The sequence below is a fragment of the Mustela lutreola genome, chromosome 4 (genome assembly GCF_030435805.1).
Source record: "Mustela lutreola isolate mMusLut2 chromosome 4, mMusLut2.pri, whole genome shotgun sequence".
Classification (NCBI taxonomy): domain Eukaryota; kingdom Metazoa; phylum Chordata; class Mammalia; order Carnivora; family Mustelidae; genus Mustela; species Mustela lutreola.
In genome coordinates, this window is record NC_081293.1 from 144,386,544 (window position 1) to 144,406,990 (window position 20,447).

Here is a 20,447-nt window from a genome sequence, read left to right on the forward strand (position 1 = left end):
ATCAATTTTTGGTACAATGATTGCAAAATGGTGATTTTTCTACTCCATGTTTCCCTCTCTATCAGTTGGCATTCTACTGAAAAGAAAACTTTCATTTCTCCCCAATTCCTTTCCCCTTGTGCACTGATCTGTTTGCTTTGCCTGAAATAAAGGAGTATGGACTTGTAGATTCTTTCTTTATTCAATGAGTCATTATCCTTCCTATTTTCCATTATTTTGATGGCCAGATTGTCTCAGGTGATGCCAGTGGATTGTCCTCAGGATGGTTTCTATGTAGTTTGATTTTTTTTGTTAAAAGCAATTTACTTTTTTGATACAAGACATCTCAGGATCATATGCTATCCTCCATGCTCCAACCTTGGAATCAGCCACTTGTCCAAGAGACCTTTGTTTCTTTTAGTAGGGTGTGATATTTAGATCCTTTATCCTATTTCTCGTTATGCACAGATAATATTATTTGTGACCCTTTGGAGATTGGTTTAAACTTCAAAAGAAGGTAAATCATTTCTATTTAAACACATAAAATTTTTCTAATTAAAAAGTTATATATCCTTATATTATAGAAGATGCAGACCAGTAACATAAGAGGAAAATGCCCTTTGAACTTAGTGCTCATGTTGACCACTGTTGAGTGCTTGTGGGCTTTATATAGCTTAGATCATATCATGTATATAGAATTTGTTGGATAGGTTGTTTTGTTTTGTTGTTGTTTTGTGGGTTGTTTTGTTTGCAGGGTTTTGTTTGTTTTTTGTTGTTTTTTTTTTTTTTTTTTTTTTTTTTTTTTTGCTTTGCTGTTCCTACTTAACATACCATTGTTTTCTCCAAGTCTAAAAAATTAAACAGTTGCAGTTTTCAGTCGTGTATTTTATCTTTTTCATTGTTGTCTTTCTGTTCTCACTACTGTGATATCCAAAAGTAAGGAAAATTTATTTGCTCATCATGCTCTTTTTCTGCTTCCCTCTTCACTCCCATATTGTTGCCTACCCTCCATCTTCCCCCTGACTACCAGAGGGTGTAAAATTATCAGTGTGGAAAGACAGCAATTAGTATTAAAGACTGCGGGAAGCATTTATTTTGTATACTAATTGCACTTTTGATTTTAGCTATGACAGGCTACTCAGTGATAAATGTGTTTTCTCTAAAATTAACATCAATGTTTGGCAAACAGAAATAAGTCAGTTGAGGAAATATCTGCCTCGTTGTTGATCTGGAATGTTCTAGATGTATGTGTACAATTTTTAACTCTTGGGAGCAAAGAACATCTCTGGTTTTGCTCACAATTTTTTCCTTTTAGGTGTAGGATTTTCTAGTGTTGGCACAATTAAAACTTTGGGCCAGAGAACCCTTTGTTGCAGGGGCTCTCCTGTGTGGTGTCCATTACTTAGTGGGGTCCGTGGCATCTCCCAACTAGATGTCAGTAGCATCCCCACTTCCCCAGTGTGACAAAATAAAGATCTACAGACATTGCTACATATCCCCTGGGGAGATGCAATGACCCCAGAATGAAAGGCTGCCCCAAAATACAAATTAATAAACATTTAAACCACAGATGCCTAATATTTGGGCAAATCCTTGTTTTATACCACCATCTCCTCTAAATTCTCAAAATTCATGGTTTGAAATATTGTAGATATGCGCTCATCACAATGCTGTTGTCTGGTAGACGAAAGTTCCAAGTGGCTTAACTTACCCAGAACAGAGGCTTGGGAGCATTTTGCTATTAAAATACTTTGAAGCATTATATTTGAGGGACTGGTTTACTAAAAGCCAAAGTGTGCTACAGTGTCTGTTGTATATGTGTGCTTGTGTCTTTTCAAGTATGGAGAGACTTCAAAATCACATCAGCAGGATTAGACCATCTGTAAAGTTGAATGAATATGCCTGGTCAGTTATTAAAGGAAGGGAAGGATCCGGGGAGAGATTGCTTCTGGGGAAAATGGAAGCTCAGAGAAGGGAATGTATGTGCCCAGGGTGCTTTGTAGAAGTGACTGTAAGCAGAGAGCATGAACTGGTAGGATGAAAGCATTTTATTAAGATTTTATTTCTAATTCTAGAAGGGTTTCTAAATTAATTTCACTAGGAGGAAATAAATGACATTACACATTATCTTCATTTATTTCTATGAAGAGGTAGGTGATACTTAAAATGTAATTTTTAGAATATTTCTATTTTTGCTACAAGGAAAACAGGATATCAGCATTTGGAAACAAGGTAGGTATACTTATAAGTTTAAGGTATGAAATTGGGAAATGTGCTAAAGGAAATTTTATCGTGATGTCTTTGTATCTTAAAAGATTTAGATGAACAGTTAGCTCTTAGTACTCTTTTTCACAACATAATTCCCTTGGGCATTGGTCCTTCTTTCCTTGTCAGGTGGTTGCTTAGCACGATTTAAGTTTCCACCATTAATGTCCCTCTGGAAATACATAGCTGTAAATTTTTGAGGAGTGAACTACTATTAAGTTTGGTTTTGTTTTGTTTTGTTTTGTTTTTAAAGATTGGTGTTCTTTAAGAAAGATTATTTTTGTGCTTTCATACCATTAAAGATAAGAGAGAGTAAAGGGGATATGAATATAACAGTAATATTTTTGTCCTAAAGAAGGGAATGTCTGATTTTATTTAGAAACATTTTTCATTTATAGGTAGGCTACTATTTTAAATTCCATCTTTCTCAATTATTATAAAAACTAAAACCTACATAGAGTTTGCTTGGAGATGCAATGAAACATTTTATAGAGGCTGGGTGATTTTGGTTATAGAGAGGCTATTTGGTATAAAATCATGACAAGGACATTAAACAAGCTAATGTTATTCTGGGCAAAGTAAGTGTTACTGTAAACATTTATCTGGTCTATTGCTTTAGAATGTTAATAATTTACACATTCAGAGTGCACCTTAATTATTTTTGCTTCTTTTGAGATCATTATTATCAACCCAAATGACTCCTGGACATGACAACTTTCTGTAAAGGATTTTATGATGTACATCCTTGGAGTTTTCACTTTAATGGAAAGAAGAGTTCATAACTATGGGCGATTTTTAGTTTGTTCTTTTTATTGTACATTATTTTGCTTCTTTGGAACATAGAATAAAAGTTCTTGAAAGTTACTCCTAAACACAAAGTACTTCCTGAGAATGTTGCAGTGAAGTGACTCAGTAATATTACGGGTATTGTGTGCTAGTGTTACTGTTTCTCTATGAAACACTTTATACTTTGGAGATGATATTGTTGCCCTATAACTTTTATTATCTTAGAATTGAAAATCTTTTTTTCTTCTCACTGTCTCCAGGATTATTTACTACACACAGAGTTTTGCTTTGAAGTTTTGTTTTGTTTTTGTTTGTTTTTTTTCTTTCTCACCATAGCCTCCTGGTTTTGAAATTTGGGCAAAATGCTCCTCAGAGCTACTTTATTTGAAAAAAAAAAAGTTAATTAAAAACTTTCTATTCTTTGGATGTATTTTCACCTCTTTTATCAAAATGAAGTGTGTTGGGTCATAATGAATTCTTTAGAACTGGCTTGTCTAACATAACCATTAGCGATATTGGCTATTTTCACTTTAATTAATGAAAATTAAATAAATTTAATTTATTTAATTAGTTACACGCAGTTACACTGCCACATTTCAAGGACTCAAGGGCTACATGTGTCTAGTAGCTTCCATATTAGACAGAACATTTCCACCATCACAGACACTTCTGTTGGATACATGGCTTTAGAATGGAGGATGATAAACCATAGCCTGAGATCCCAGTGTGATCCACCACTTGTTCTGTAAATAAAGTTTTATTGGAATAACTTCTTTACATATGATCTATGGCTGCTTTCAGGCTCTAATAGCAGAACTGACTAGTTGGAACACACCATATGTCTCATTTTCTTTTATCCCTTTATAGGAGAAGATTGTGACCCCCATTAGCATATTCATATGCATATATGAGGTTGTTTGAATAACCTAGTTATATGCATATATTAGCAGTATAACATATGAAATAAGGCAGATTATCATAGTTCAGCAATTATCCAGACCAGAACAGTCATCCCTTCATAGGAACAACAAGAAAATCAGTCTTTCTCTGGTAGATCAGGTTCTTTCCAAAATGAAGGGAATTAAAGAAGAAAACGGGCAGGACAGCATACAACCTGTCAATCCACTCAAGGTGTGCTGGGCAACTAGCAGAATTAGTACACAGTTGCCAAGAGGCCAATCCATCTGAACTGCTGGCCCATAATCACACTTGGGCCCAGAGTCAGTTGGGAGTAAGGATCTACAAAGGACCCAGGACAGAATAGTAACAGAGGGAGGTGGGTGAAGTTTTATTTCTTCCGTGTTAAACGGAAAAATATTTTAGTTGGGTCTTTCAGTTCAGGAGTTTATTCAAAAGATGTTTATTTCATTAATAATGTACTTAGTTTTGAAATTTTGATTGATTGAATCTTTTTAATATTTTATTGTCCTTTCTCTTGTGGAATATCCAAGAAAGGGAGTCTCTTAGATAATGTGAAATGTTTAAATCCAGTCGTGTTTTTCCATTGTTGGGGGGCGGGGAATGAGCTTATTTTTATTTTACCTGTATGTTTGGCTTAAGGATTTTTGTATGCATTATAAACTGTACCCCAGATAAGTTTTGTCTCTGAGGATTCTGTTAAACTCTGATTTAAAATATGTATGTATACATACCTATGTGTATGTATTTTTAGTTGGTTGTTTTCATGCAACCCAATGAAAATAAGCATTTGACATTGGCCTAATGCAGCCATCTTTGTTATTCCTCGTTACTTTCCCAGATTGAAACTAGCACAGTTTCTTACTCAAAGTGCCCTTGCTTCCCTCTCCCACCCGGGCTTCAGTGAGTGCCTTATAAAGCCTGACCCTCGCTGGAGCAGATTATAATGTAGCACGGATGGCTAAATTTAGAGACAAGCCAAGCCTCTGCTCTAAATAGCAACAGCTAAGCGGTAGAGACTTTTGGTGAACAGAATATCTTCATTTAGTCTTTCAATACCAGTTGGTGAGTTGCTGTTTGTGTTTGTGTTAATTTTTTGCTGCTGTGTACGTCAGAATCTTTGTATGATTTTTGTTGACATGTTACTCTGCTGTTTTCCACCTCCCGTATATGGAGGGCGTGCAAAATAAGGTCACAAGATGAGACCACGAAGAAACAAACTTTTGTGCTTAGAACTGAAGAAACTATAAACGGAACTATAGATTTTTAAAATAGAGTAATACTCTCGTCCTCGGCAGTAGGCTGTGTTTTGTGGTAATTACTCATTAGCAGAAAAACAGCAACAAAATGCTAAGGTAGAGTTAGAGAATTCCATGAGTTTCTATTCTGGACTGTAAAATAAAACTATTAGAGAAGGCTCCCACTTTTAAAATATTCTTTATTGATTCCAAAATAGAGACATCTTTAGCAAAGAGTAACCGCAGCATCGTCACCTGCTAGAAAAGTTTCAGGCTACTTGGAGTCTGTTTTTATTTTTATACCTCAATATGAGACCTAAACTCTTTAGCAGGTATTTTTTTCTTTGCTGGCACAGGAAAATATTTTATTTAATATTTGTAGTGTTTGGGGAGGTGTAGAAACAAGAAACACACATGAATATTCATTTTAAGTACCCCAGTGAAATGTTTGCTAGTCCAGAGTGATCTGTCGAAAATGCCAACAAGGAAATTTCTGAATGAAAGAGTTTAGTAGAGAATGTAAATAATGCATTAGAAACTCTATTTCTAACTTCCATCAAATAAAATGAGATTTCATTAAGTTTATTGCATTTGTAACTATTTCAGTGTGTCGCTGCTGCCCCCACCCCCCACAGAGTGATCCCTTTCTCTACCCTTTGTTCTAGATCTGTACTGCTATTGTATGGTAAATGTTTGCCTGTTTTATCTCCTCTAGGCCCTGTGCTCCCTGAGGGCATGGAATCTGGCTTAGTCACCTTTATAGCTTAAAGCCTGATATATTAAGTCCACTTTATAGTATTAATAAAAATTCTCTCTACTTAAAGCATAACAGAAAATCCTTCTTGTGTTTGTTACTTTTCTTTTGAATCCATTCCACTTTTTAAATTATGATTAAAGTTTTAAGTGGTAAACAGATTACTTTTCTTGTGAAAATAGATTTTCTTCTTTTGTGGTATGGAAAGTTTGGGTATATAAATAGAATCATTTTTACATGTTCTTAAGGATCCTTTAAAACTTTGAGACATAATTAAATCGTTCACTTGAATAGAGCACATTTTCTTGATTGTTTAGTGGTGACAATTAATTTTAAAAATCTAGATATTCTCAAATCAAAATTTAAAAAGAACTTTGAAAGGTAATTAAATAATTTGCTTGACATTTTCTTAATTGTGTTGTCTTCATAATTTTGGCAATCTGTACATATTTTCATATTATAATATTAATGCCACAAAATTATTCTTAATATGTAAGAGGTATTACAGAGCAAGTTCTTTTTACTTTTTTTTTTTTTTTTTTTTGAAGATAATGTAATCTTAAATTTTCCTTGCAGAGAAAAGCAAGGATTATTTATATTCCCTTTTTAACCAGAAAATTACACTTCACACTTGTTTTTTAAAGATTTATTTATTTATTTGATAGAGAAATCGCAAGTAGGGAGAGAGGCAGGCAGAAAGAGACGGCGGGGGTGGGGGGGTTTTAGGCAGGCTGCCTGCTGAGCAGAGAGCCTGAGGCCAGGGCTCCGTCCTAGGACCCTGAGACCATGACCTGAGCTGAAGGCAGATGTTCAACCCACTGAGCCACCCAGGCGCCCCATGACTAAATCCTTTTATACACACGCACATACACGCATGCATACAGGCATAATTATGCATATTTGTGTGGGTAAAACGGCAAAGTGAATTTCTAGTAAAAGAATTGTGGACCACAGGTTATGTATATGTAAATATTTATATTCACCAACTGCTTCCCCAAAGTACTGCATAGAATTTATTCCCTCTGTCAAAGTTTATGCCTGTGGTCGTTTTCCCTGTGTCTCTTGCCAATACTAGATAGTATTGGATTTCAGAAGTTTTGCTAGTTCAACAGTTAAATTAAACCTGCTTTTAAAAGTATATTCAGGGGCGCCTGGGTGGCTCAGTGGGTTAAGCCGCTGCCTTCGGCTCAGGTCATGATCTCAGGGTCCTGGGATCGAGTTCCGCATCGGGCTCTCTGCTCAGCGGGGAGCCTGCTTCCTCCTCTCTCTCTCTCTGCCTGCCTCTCTGCCTACTTGTGATCTCTCTCTGTCAAATAAATAAATAAAATCTTAAAAAAAATAAAATAAAATAGAAAAATAAAAGTATATTCAGTACAAGTGAGGTAGAACATATGCTTATTAGCCATATATTTTTATGTGAACTGCTTATTTGAAATATATAATATTTATTTTCTTTGTTTTCAGAAATTTTATGAATAAGCATCAGAAGCCAGTGCTAACAGGCCAGCGGTTCAAAACTCGGAAAAGGGGTAAGGTTGTGCTGCGTGTCTGCGTGTTTGTGGGGGTTGGGAAAGTGGGTAAAGTTCTAACCAAGTTGGGAGATTGCAGAGGGATTAGAATTGTCCCTCTTTCCACTGAACCTCCCTTGTTCTCTTCTTTTGAGCTCTAGATGTAGGATCTGAAGTTTTGCATTTAAGCCTTTGAATGGCAGGTTATTTACATGTTTGATTTTGGACAGATCATCTAATTTGAACTTTGTGTCTTTATCTACTAAAGGAGAATGATTCTATCTGGTCAGGTTTCCTCACTCTCCTGTGAAGACAATAAACTCTACTATTCTTGACATCAGCATTTGTATTTGAGTTTTGCTTCCTTTGTTTTTAAGGAAATGTTGAGTACAAAGATGGTAGTAAAATTTAGGAGAAAAGTAAATCAGGGAAGGAGATATTGATGAGTTTTTACACTTGAAAATTTAAGAAGTCAACTTAAATTAAATTTGCTGCCTAAATATCTTTAAAGCTCAGGATATTTTCAGATGTCTTTTTATTGTGGAAAGGTAGTAACAGACCCTGTTTGATGACTGGTAACATTTTTGTTTGTGTGAGTGACTTTTTTTTTTTCACAGTTTTATTTCTTTTTTTTTTTTTTTTAAAGATTTTATTTATTTGACAGAGAGATCACAAGTAGGCAGAGAGAGAGAGAGGAGAAAGCAGGCTCCCCGCTGATCAGCGAACCCGATGTTGGGTTCCATCCCAGGACCCTGGGGTCATGAACTGAGCCGAAGGCAGAGGCTTTAACCCACTGAGCCCCCCAGGTGCCCCCAAGTGACTTCTTTTTATGCTGTGTTCACCTTACCATCCTTCCTGTGTAAAAAATAGTTGTAAATTTTTCATCAGTTTTGTGTAATTATATAGAAGTCCTTTGGACTTAAAAAATAATTGAGCTATAACTTGATAAGGATACTTTTTTTAAAAGGAAATATGATAAGAAATTATTATGTTGACTAACACTGAGGACAATAACTGAAACATATTTAAGGAAGTATCATGTAGAAAGATGAAATGACAGTTGGATATCTCTTGTGCAGGCCTCACTGCTGTGGTGAAGCTTGATGGCAGGTAATGATCACCAAGTGCCAAATTGTTAAATTGATAGCTCATAGCCCATAGTATATGGCTTTGGCATTTCCAATGTTGGGTTAGCCCCTGCAGCTTCTGCCCTCTTGCATAAGTACTTAACTGCATAAGTAGCAAGTCCAGCCTTGCAGAAGGAGAGGAATTCCAAATGCAATCAGTTGTTTGGAGTAAAAGAGTTCATGAGAGTCACTAGATAGCAGTGGAGGTTGAAATTTTTTTTTTTTTTGGCCAGATTTTTTTTTTTTTAATTTAATTTCTTTTCAGTGTAACAGAATTCATTGTTAATGCACCACACCCAGTGCTCCATGCAATACATGCCCTCCGTAATACCCACCACCAGGGTCCCCCAACCTCCCACCCCCCTCCCCTTCAAAACCCTCACATTGTTTTTCAGAGTCCATAGTCTCTCATGGTTCATCTCCCCCTCCAGTTTCTCTCAACTCCCTTCTCCTCTCTAACTCCCCATGTCCTCCATGCTATTTGTTATGCTCCACAAATAAGTGAAACCATATGATAATTGACTCTCTCTGCTTGACTTATTTCACTCAGCATATCTCTTCCAGTCCCGTCCATGTTGCTACAAAAGTTGGGTATTCGTCCTTTCTGATGGAGGCACAATACTCCATAGTGTATATGGACCACATCTTCCTTATCCATTCGTCCATTGAAGGGCATCTTGGCTCTTTCCACAGTTTGGCGACCGTGGCCATTGCTGCTAGAACATTGGGGTACAGATGACCCTTCTTTTCACTACATCTGTATCTTTGGGGTAAATACCCAGTAGTGCAATTACAGGGTCATAGGGAATCTCTATTTTTAATTTCTTAAGGAATTTCCACACTGTTTGGAGGCTGAATTTAACTATAAATGCTGCTTGCTGGGAATTCATGTTCCTACTAAAAATGAAAACAAAAAACTGTAAAGTAAGCAAAAGATGGTTATTTTATACAATATTTTTGTCTTGTGCTTTCCCCTTCTCTATTTTTTTTTTTTTTTTTCATCCCTGGCCCATCCCTATAAACTAAGGCATGTGGCTTGAGCCGTTTATCTCCCTCTGCTTGCTTGGTCCTCATCTTGGCCCTTATCTTAGGCTTAGAAATTGTGTCCCCATTGCATTTCCCCATTGAAATCCAGACATTATCAATACGAGATCTTACAGTCAATTCATTACTTTCATTATCTCATGGTTTAAAAGCAATGGGGGAAGAAATGATGTCGAGATGATTTTAAAAGGACTTTGTCTGTAAGGAGCAGTATAGTTCAGAACACTAATTATAGTTAAGGTATTGTGGAGCCTGGTAATGTGATAATATCTAACATATGCCCAACTGTGAGGTGCAGAAAGGTTCACTTTCCCCTGCCCACTGGGGGAATGTGTTAATCTCAGAGCTGGATCTCCAGCTTGAGCAGCTTTATTCCTGTGACGCTGATTCACCGTAACTGAGCTTAAAAGCCAAGAGAGGACCCAAGGATTGCACAACAGCCGGCTTGACGCAACAAGTAAACTGGCCCTTAGAGAGTCAGTCTTCAGTTTTGAACTGGAAAGGTTTTCTCTAATTCTGAGCTCGTTTGTCTCTGATTCATTCACTGGGCAAGATTGTGCCTGTGTCTTCCTGCTGCTGTAATACTCAGAGAGAGCTACCCAGAAATACGTATTATTTGTCAGTTGATCGGGATTTATATAACTCGGGGCTGCTGGGGATTTCAGCAGCACTTCAACTATTTTGTGCCAAAATGCTGGCAGGGGCAAAAAAAAAAAAAATGGAGTCAACCTCATTTTCTACACTTTATGCTAGTGAATTGCCTCCTGATGATTTATAGTCTTTGTTTTTCTTTTGCGATTATGATAGGGCTGACTTCAGATAAATGGTTGGCAGTTTTATAGAGCTGAGGCAAAAAATCTAGTGAGGCTATTTCAAGGTCATTTTAATAGGCTGTCTTCTGGGGATCTGTCTTCAGTTTGAAACTGTTTGCTAGCAAAGCTAATACTCTTCCATGTCAAGTTAGTAAAAAAGAATGTATTTTCTATTGCTTAACATCAAAATTAAACATGATAGGACCCATCATTTAGAAATCTATTCAGACTCTTTTCCTTTATAAAATATACACATCTTGTTTGTGGTATTTTCTTCAAAGAATTATGTTTTCTAGCGTGGCTTGTGGGAATTTGAAACAGTGGAAATTTCTCCCCTTAGATATTGTTATGCTTAGCTAAATGAAATATTTAATAACTGATCTCGCCTCCCTATAAATCTTGTAGAGAAATTGGATTAAAATTAGTGAAAGTAGGAGAGAAAAAAATGACCAACTACAGGCATCCAGGGTGCTCACAAACCCTGGGTTCCCCCTGAGAATTTTCATCTGTCTTTGCAGTTTTAATCACTCTGAGATAGTAAGTGTTAGCCACTAATCTAATGAACCTTCAAATGTTGAAATATGTGTGATATATATATACATGTGTGTGTGCGTGTGTAATATATATATATATATAAATATATATATGTGAATATATTTGTATGTGTATGGTTAGAAAGCCCATGATTGTTCTTATTCATTTATTATACTTAAGTAACATTCAAAAAAGGATGTAGGTTTTGTTATTTTTCACTTAATCAACAGTAGGAAAAAGGTTACATTAACTAGTTCCCAGAGGAAGCAATGTGTTCAGATAACTTACAGGCATATATGAGCATCAGAAATAAGCCTGTTTCTCTCTGTCAGTATAATGGGCCAGCCTGACTAACCCTCTAGTGTCACACTTGTGAGTCACCAACACAGTATACATTTGAGACCCTAATTATACACTTCTCACTTCAAGGGAGGTTATACCTGCCAAATGGAAACACAAGGAAGTAATAGCGTATTTTCTTTAGGATTTTATTGGTATTTTTGCTAGACTGTCCTCAAGTGGAATACAAAGGATATGTAATTTCGTTTCAGATAAAAAAGAACTTTGGGGTAAAATATTGTCTGTGTTTCCCCCAACTTTTGTCAGTGTTCTTGCCATTTTCTTGTTTGGGAATTTTGTATTCCTCTGGATGGGTATTTCATCTTAACAGATGGGAGCTTCTTTTCAGCCTGCAAAAGCATGATTAATCCCTGCATGCCATCACGACTTCTTAAGATGCCAGAGCTACAGGCGATCATCCTGACCTAATGCATTATCGCTCACTGCCAGAGTATCTTCGGCCATGACATGCTGTCTTCCTCGCCTTACTTTCCTCTTCCTTGGCACATCTCTTGGGAAAATAGAACTGAAATGAAGGGCTTTATACAAACACTGAGTTTTTAAGTTGTCTCTCTGATTCAAACCAAAGTCCTCTGCGTGAATTCTTAGCATGGTCTAGATGTTTTACTTGTTTACTAACTTTCATTTTCCAATGCCTCAAATTTATAATTTTTGAATCACCGAAGTCTGTCCCAACCACCCGAATCAACATTCAAGTAGGTCTTAGTGCCATCGCCGGAATGGCCCCAGTTGGTTTTGAAAGCTGGTTACGAGACAATAAACAACTTGTGGTGTTTTCATTTCTCATGTTCTCATATAACAGGAAAGAAAACTTTTTTGCCAAGGGGTTAGGAGAATTACCTTTTGGCTGGACCCCGAGTGGGGGGGTGAAATGTCCTTCGTTTGCCAGTGAGTTCTTCCCGCGCAGTCGCAGCTGCCCCCTCCTCCAGCTTCTTGTCATCTGTTCCTTTGGAGTTCCCCATTCTCTTCCTCCCCCTCCACAAAACAAGACCTTAATTATATTTTTTCTGCGGTCAACATTGGCATGTTCTTTGCTGCATAATGTTTTGCTTATGGCATCAAAAGAACTTTTCTCTCTTGTTCGTGAAAAATAGTGTTCAAGTTACGTCTGTCTTGATGGCATCTTATGCTGTGTGACTCTGACTGGTACTGGGAATGCCATTCTTATCTGCTTCTGATGCCGTGGGGTTAACTCCTTATAACTCAGCCCTCTTACTGGACCAGTATAAGTAGTCAATCTGTACAAACCAGACAGGTACTATCTGGTTTTCAAGTCGCTTTTAAATGTATGCAGGTCACATGGTTTAAATAGTCAAACATTCTGCAAAACATCTTCTAGCAAGAGCAGATAGACTCCCCAGAGGAATGCCTTCTGCTCTTCATAGGCTCCTTTTAATTGTACCTTCGCCTAACCACAGAACATTCTTACATGGTTGTTTCCTGACTTTTCTGGGGGAGGCATCGTATCTGCACTTGATACTAAGGAAGATGAGGATTTCGCTCTCTTCACTGACTATTCACCTACAGACGTCCTCTCGATTCTTCTAGCTAGATGACCGCATAGGGCTTCTCTTGCTGTGACTTTGCACACGCCCTTTACAGTTCAGCTGTTGCTGGATTACTTTTCTTCTCCTGAACATCATTTGATCTTTGGAGTTAATGTTTCATAATTTAAATTTCATAATTTACCCCTTTTTTTGCTGTTGTCTGTGCCTTAACACGACTTAGTACCAACCTTTCCCTTCATTATGTAACTCTTTTAATACAAAAACTTGAGGATTTCTTATTATCTATCAGATGATGCTATCATAGTGATAAGCCCTCTAGGCCAGTGGTACAGCTGACAATGTGAAATGTTTACAGTATCTTTTCTCCACTGTCCCGGAGAGTCCGGTTTTCCATCTCCTATTTTTTTTCTCTTTTTCCTGGGATCTCATGACTTGATAAATCATGAGATCATGAGTTATTCTCTCATCTTGGTGGAGCATCGGCTTCAGTAGCTTTTTAGAAAAGAGTGTGTGAGAAACATTTTTGAGGCCTCATATGTCTCAAAATACGTTTATTCAGCTTTTACACTTAGTTGACAGTTTGAACCCCAGACTTAGAGTTTGGAAACCATTTTCCATCAGAATTTTGAAGAAATTTCTTCTGGTTTCTGGTATTCCTGTTGAGCAATTTAATGTCATTCTGGGGTACCTGGGTGGCTTGGTCAGTTAAGCAGCTGCCTTGGGCTCAGGTCATGGTCCCAGGGTCCTGGGATCAAATCCTGCATCAGGCTCCTTGCTCAACGGGGAGCCTGCTTCCCCCCTCTCCCTCTGACTGCCACCCTCCTCCCCCCACCACTGGTGAGCTCTCTCTTTCTCTGTGTCAAAAAAATAAATAAATAAACATCTTTAATGTCATTCTGTTTTTTGATAGTTTATATGTGATTTGGGTTTTTGCCCCTGAAACTGCAGATAGCTACTTTGTTCCCAGCATTGGGATTACACGAGAACGTCAGCATCTTATCGTCTTACTGTGGGTCCACTTTGAATCCTTATTTGCAGATGGCTCTTTACTGAGAAACTCCTGTCCTTCAACTCTGTAAAATTTTTCTTGAAATTTTTAAATCCTTTTCTTCCTTTAAAAAAAAAATTATCAGGGCACCTGGCTGGCTCAGTCTGTGGAATATGTGACTCTTGATCTCAGGTTATGAGTTTGAGCACTGCTTTGGGTATAGAGATTTTTTTTTTTTAATAAAATCTTTAAAAAATTCTCATTAAAATTAGTGTTTGGACATTTGAATGGTGTGCCCTTTTTCTTATTTTTTTTTTTTTTTTGCTCCTATTTTTTATGTCTCTTTTTCTTGAATTTTTTTTCTAGTTTCTGAGAGATAGTCTCAGCTTTCTTTTTCAACTCTTCTATTGAGTTTTTGACTTTTTCTATCATAGTTTTCATTTCCAAGAACTCTTTTTATTCATGAAATGTTTCTTCTTTTTTTAACATTTTATTCTTCCTTTCTTCCTCCTCCTCCTTTTTGACAGTTGCAGTGTCTGCTTATCTCTCTAAAGGTATTTATGATGGGATTTTTGTGAAGTTTCTCATTCATCCTCCCCCACCCCCCACCCCTTTCCACATCCAAACTTATTCTCAGAAAGAAGAGAGGAAGGTGAACTCCTTTTGAATTGAACCCTACATTTACCTTTAATTTAGTCATATTCTTTTTCTGCCTCTTCTGACCTCTGGTTTGTCATCTTCACTTCTTTTCAACAGTGTATGATCCTTGCTTTGTTTAAGATCTGGTTCCAGGGGCCCCCAGCTGGTTCAGTTGATAAAACATGGGACTCTTGATCTCGGGGTCATGAGCTCAGGCCCCACACTGGGCATAGAGATCACTTTTAAAAAAAAAAAAAGAAAGAAAAGAAAAGAAAGAAAGAAAATTTAAAAAAAATAAGATCTGACTCCAAACTGACCTTCCATAAGAAGTCTCTCTTGAGTCTGCTAAAGGTAGGAAACTCCATATATGCATATCCTTACATCCTCTGAAGCCCTTTCAGGGGTTCTACAAATTCAAAACTATTTTCATTATAACTAAGATTTGTTTTGCCTCTTTTACATGTTCACTCATGGTTTATGGTCGTTTCCCAGAGGCTACATGATGTGTGATATCACAACAGATTGCAAACAGTGGATATGGGAATCCATCTGTCTGCTATTAAGCCAGGCATTAAAGAGATTAAACAAAGCCTGTCTTCACACTAATTTTTTTTTAATTTGATAAATATTTTTAAATTTTGTTTTAATTTCTATAAAGTAAGTATCCATAGTTACAACCTTCTTACACAAGAAAGCTCTGGAATCCTCAGTACTTTTTTAAGGGTGGCAAGGGGTCATGAGACCAAAAAGATTGGGAACATCTGCTCTGAAGCCATAAGTATACATATATAGTTCATGATATATATTAAAAATTTTAAGTGCCCTGGAATAACTTATCTTGGAAAATAAAATAAGTGTTGATATACATATGGAGAAAAGGAAATCTTCATGAAGTATTGGTGGGAATGTAGAATGGCATAGCCATACCTGGGTGACTGAATTGATTAAGTGGCTGACTCTTGATTTCAGCTCAGGTCCTCATCTCAGGGTCCTGGGATCCAGCCCCAGTTGGACTCTGTTCTCAGCAGGGAGTCAGCTAGAGGATTTTCCCTTTTTCTCTTTTCTCATGGCACCCACGCTCTCTCTCAAATAAATAAATAAATCTTTTTTAAAATTTTAAAATAAACTTCCATATGATTCAGTGATCTACTACTGGGTATTTATCTTAAGAAAATTAAAACAGGGGCATCTGGGTGGCTCAGTAGGTTAAAGCCTCTGCCGTCGCTCAGGTCATGATCCCAGGGTCCTGGGATCCAGCCCCATATCGGTTCTCTGCTCAGCGGGGAGCCTGCTTCCCTTCCTCTCTCTCTGCCTACTTGTGATCTCTGTCTGTCAAATAAATAAATAAAATCTTAAAAAAAAAAAAAAGAAAATGAAAACAGTAATTTGAAAAGATAGAGGCACCCCCATGTTCATTGCAGCATTATTTACAATAGCCAAGGTATGGAAGCAACCTAAGTATCCATTGATGGATGAATGGATAAAGAAAATGTGGTATATACATATATACCATAGATTATTATTGAGCCATAAAGAGAAGGAAATCTTACTGTTTGGGACAAATGGGTAGACCTTGACGGCGTTATGATAAATGAAATAAGTCAGACAGAAAAACACAAACACCATATGATCTTAATTATGTGTGGAATCTCCAAGACAAAACAAAAACCCCAAACTTACACACAGAGAACAGACTAGTGGTTGCCAGAGACAGGGAGTGAAGGGGCTGGCAAAATGGATGAAGGTAGTCAGAAGGAACAAACTTAGAGTAATGAAATAAGTAAGTTCCAGGGATGTAATGTACCGCTTGGTGACTACAGTTAATGATACTGTATAGTATGATAGAAAGTTGCTGGTAGGCTAGATCTTAAAAGTTCTCATCACAAGAAAAAAGAATTCTAACTGTGTATGGTGGTGGATGTTATCTAGACTTACCATGATAATCATTTTGCAAAATACAAAAACATTGAAACGTACTGCGCATCTGAAAATATTGTGTCAGTTATATAATTGCAATGTTGATAACTGAAACTAGTATATGTCAGTAATAAGAATAAGAATAATAAATAATAAAGAAATGTCCCTCTTCATTTCCTTGCTCCTAATCTTTATTTTGTTAATTGTATATTCTCCTTTATTCTTAGGTAATTCTCCCTGAGTCATTTTTTTTATCCTAAATAAAACAAAATTTTAAGTTTTGATTGTTATACTTAATTTTTTCTCAAGTGATTAGGGTTAATAGATTACATTGGCCTATCCTACAAATGACAGAAATGATCAGTTATCAATTTTTATTATGTATTAGTTCAACTTTTAACATAGTTTTGTGACCCCTTTAAATAGAAAATAAATCATGTGATTGAGTAAATGTTTCAACAAGGGGTTTCAGAACATGTAAATCTAATAAAAAATTAGTTGTCTTCCAACTTTTAAACAACCACACTCTCAAATAAAGAATAATGAACAAAGGAAATATACGGTTGCATCGGGGAATACGTTCTGTAAATAAAAGGAATATTTTGTAACTTATTTATTTTAGATGAAAAAGAGAAATTCGAACCCACAGTCTTCAGGGATACACTTGTCCAAGGGCTTAATGAAGCTGGTGACGACCTTGAAGCTGTAGCCAAGTTTCTGGATTCCACAGGCTCGAGATTAGATTATCGTCGCTATGCAGACACACTCTTCGATATCCTGGTGGCTGGCAGCATGCTTGGTAAGCTGTGCGTTATCGATTCTTCCTCTAGTACTTTCCATTCCAGTGGAGTATTTCCTTGTAAGATAGAATCTTTACAAATTCACGTTAATGAGACTTGATAAAAAAAAACACAGATGGGAGCCTCTACAATTTTCACCTACTTTGGAATGTTAATGGCAGGGCTGTAGAAATAGTTAGTGGTTAAGAAAGGCTTAGAAATAACAGTTTTTATGGATGTCATAGCATGGCCACTTTGCTTTACAGCCAAAGGCCAGCTGCTTATGAGTCCCTAATTTTCACGTGCTTCTGGAGCAGATATAGGAAGAGTAAGTAATTTCTGTAGTAGAGTATAATTCTGTGCATGTCTGCTGGTTCCTTCCAGTGTATTTAATTCACCTCCAAAGGCCACAGCACCTTTCTTTCGAAGCCCAGCCTTTTTTCATGTGGTGAAATGTAACTATTAACAAATTTAAAAGTAATTCTCTGTTTTTCATTAAATGCTTTTTAATCCTTAAATAAGAAAATGTCAGAAATACAGTTCAAATCTGGTTTTTAAAAAATGAGTAGTTGTGGGGCGCCTGGGTGGCTCTGGGTTAAGCCTCTGCCTTCGGCTCAGGTCATGATCCCAGGGTCCTGGGATCGAGCCCCACATCAGGCTCTCTGCTCTGCAGGGAGCCTGCATCCCTTCCTCTCTCTCTCTGCCTGCCTCTCTGCCTACTTGTGATCTCTGTCTGTCAAATAAATAAATAAAATCTTTTTTTAAAAATAAATAAAAATAAAAAATGAGTAGTTGTGAGCATATAGGTAAAAGGAGTAGTGATAGAAGTTCTAAAATTTTTTAAAGGTATGTTGAAAAAGCAAAATAAAAATTATGGAGCAGAGGCATCAAGGAAGAAAGCTTTAGAATACTCTTTCAGTGACATGGTATGCTGATCTAAATGGTGATTAGATGCCATAATGACACATTGTTCCTCTCCTAGTTATTCTTAGAGCTTAGTTTTTATAATTAGTTCCTGTGGTAACCATAAATCAAGAGAAGTGGTCAGATCCCTTAGGCCAGTGATTTTCAGCTGCCTTGGGGGCATTTGCAAGTGTGTAGAAATGGTTGGGTTGCTACAAGACTTGGTAGTGGAGGGAGGTGTGCCACCTATTTTGCTCTGCAAGGGCTATTCAATATAATGAAAAATGGCCCTGTCCAGTGTAGTATCAGTGCCTTTCTTTGAGAAATATTGCTTAATGGTTGCCTGGGTGGCTCAGTTATTAAGTGTCTGCCTTCAGCTCAGCTCATGATCCCAGCGTCCTGGAATCGCTGCCCCGTATCGGGCTCCCTGCTTAGTGGGGAGCCTGCTTCTCCATCTCCAGCTTCCCGGTGTTTGTGTTCCCTCTCTTGCTCTCTCTCTCTCTGTCATAAATAAATAAAATCTAAAAAAAAAAGAAAGAAAGAATGACAAAAGAAACCCTTTTTAAGCCATCCTATTTAAGGACAACGTATGTACTTTCATGTATTTTTAGTTAGAGCCACACTTAAAAATTCTTCCCTCTGAGAAATCTCTCCATTGGGGTACATGGCTCCACTTACTAGCTGGCCCCCTTTTGATCTGTACTGCTGCTTTTCACCACATACCTGGTTGGTTTCATTGCTGTTATTGTTCTTAAAGATCTTATATGATCACGGCTGATAATTCAAGTCCAAGTATAAGAGCTATGTGTATTGTGTTCAAATCTCACTTCCCAAGAGATAACTTGTGAATATTTTGATTAATTCCCTTCTAGAAATCTCTTTACCTACATACTTATTTGTAAGAATAGGGTGATATTATACAAATATGATACTCTGCTTGGCTCTCATATTTACTCAACAACATGTTGTTGGCTCTCATACCTATGGGTGTTATCTTGGAGGATTCCAAAAAGAACCAGAATCATACCGATTTTGAAGCATATTTAATTTGTTCCTAGTTTTCTTTATAATGAATAGTTAGTATCTGTATACACATAACTTTGTACTTTTATCTGATTATATCTTTATATATTTAGTAAGGGATTAATGAATTGAAGGATAGAGCTAGAGCTATCTTTATCTTTGTCTACCTATCAGAGAAAGAAGACCAGCCCTCAAAAGGAATATTCTAATTAATGTTTTATCAAAAATTGTGTTTCTACAAGTTTACCTATACCTTTAGCAATAATATTAGGTACTATCAAACTTCTCAGTTTTTTTTTTAATTTTGCCCATTAGGTAAGTGATGTTTTCATTCACAAACTTTAAATCAATAGTGAAGTTGAACATTTTCTGATGTGATGATTGGCTTTTCCTATTTCATTAATGATGATATATTTTTATTGAGGTACTGGTAAGTTCTACACAAGAATAGTCTCCAGCGAGTTTCAGTTCTTGCCAACGTCACTCATGACTTTAGTAGTCATTCCTGTAGACCTTTTTCAGTTCTTAATGCCCTCTTGGCATCTCCTACTGACCCTCTGTCATTCTTAAAATGGTTTACTTTCTTCCCTCTCATGAGACCATTTCAACTTCGATTTCTCTGGATGCCTTTCACATGACTCTTGGGTTTCCATACTTACTGCCCCCACGTATGGATTAAATTATCTGTACACTTTGCATTGGTAATCTCAAATCTTCATTAACCATCTATATTATGATGATCAGCAAATTTATATCTGCAATCCAGATTTTGCCCTTTGACTCAACATCTGTATATCCAAAAAGGTAAGGCAGCACGTATGGTAAGACTTAGGAGCACAGCTGGCCCAACCCCCAGATATCTACTGAGGCCAGACCTATGATGTAATGAAGAAAGCCAGCCAGGCATGTTCTTTTTACATAAACACTTTTGTTTACTTAGTGAGTATGGGAATTGTCTTCATAGCCACAAATAAAATTTACCTTCTTCCATTGTTCTTAAAACAGTAGTCATCCTGGTTTTTTAGTTGTGTTTTTTGAAGAGTAGTTAAAAGAAATATTTTCTTTTGCTTATATTTTGAGGAAAAGAGCAGGCTTACCAAAATTTTAGAAAGGGCAATTAATACTTGAGTCCGGTATCAGGGGAAAAGAAATTAACAAGCTGCGGCAATATTATTAATGTGTAACAAATGTTTTGTAAAAGAATGCAGTTTTTAAAACTTAAGCTCCTAAGAGATAACACTAGAGTTTCAAAATCAGACGTTTCAGTTATATAACTTCTGTGAGATAGGAGTCATTAGCCCAAAGTTTTTAGAAGATTATCATCTTAATAAAATTTTGTTCCAGGTGGTTGTATTCATTACAGAA

The 20,447-nt window shown here is 36.8% G+C and overlaps 1 protein-coding gene across 2 annotated transcripts in view; it reads left to right on the top strand.

Annotated features, from left to right (window-relative positions):
• BZW2 (basic leucine zipper and W2 domains 2) overlaps positions 1–20,447 on the top strand; it is a 60,384-nt gene that overhangs the window by 14,890 nt on the left and 25,047 nt on the right. Inside the window, exons 1-3 of one of the 2 annotated variants that reach the window (XM_059171278.1) lie at positions 4,993–5,013; positions 7,405–7,469; positions 17,000–17,176. In XM_059171278.1, the coding sequence (XP_059027261.1) occupies positions 7,412–7,469; positions 17,000–17,176 (235 nt within the window). In that variant the 5' untranslated portion in view covers positions 4,993–5,013; positions 7,405–7,411. Of the gene's footprint in view, positions 1–4,992; positions 5,014–7,404; positions 7,470–16,999; positions 17,177–20,447 lie in introns of those variants that run through there. The other variant, XM_059171281.1, reaches the window with a different exon arrangement.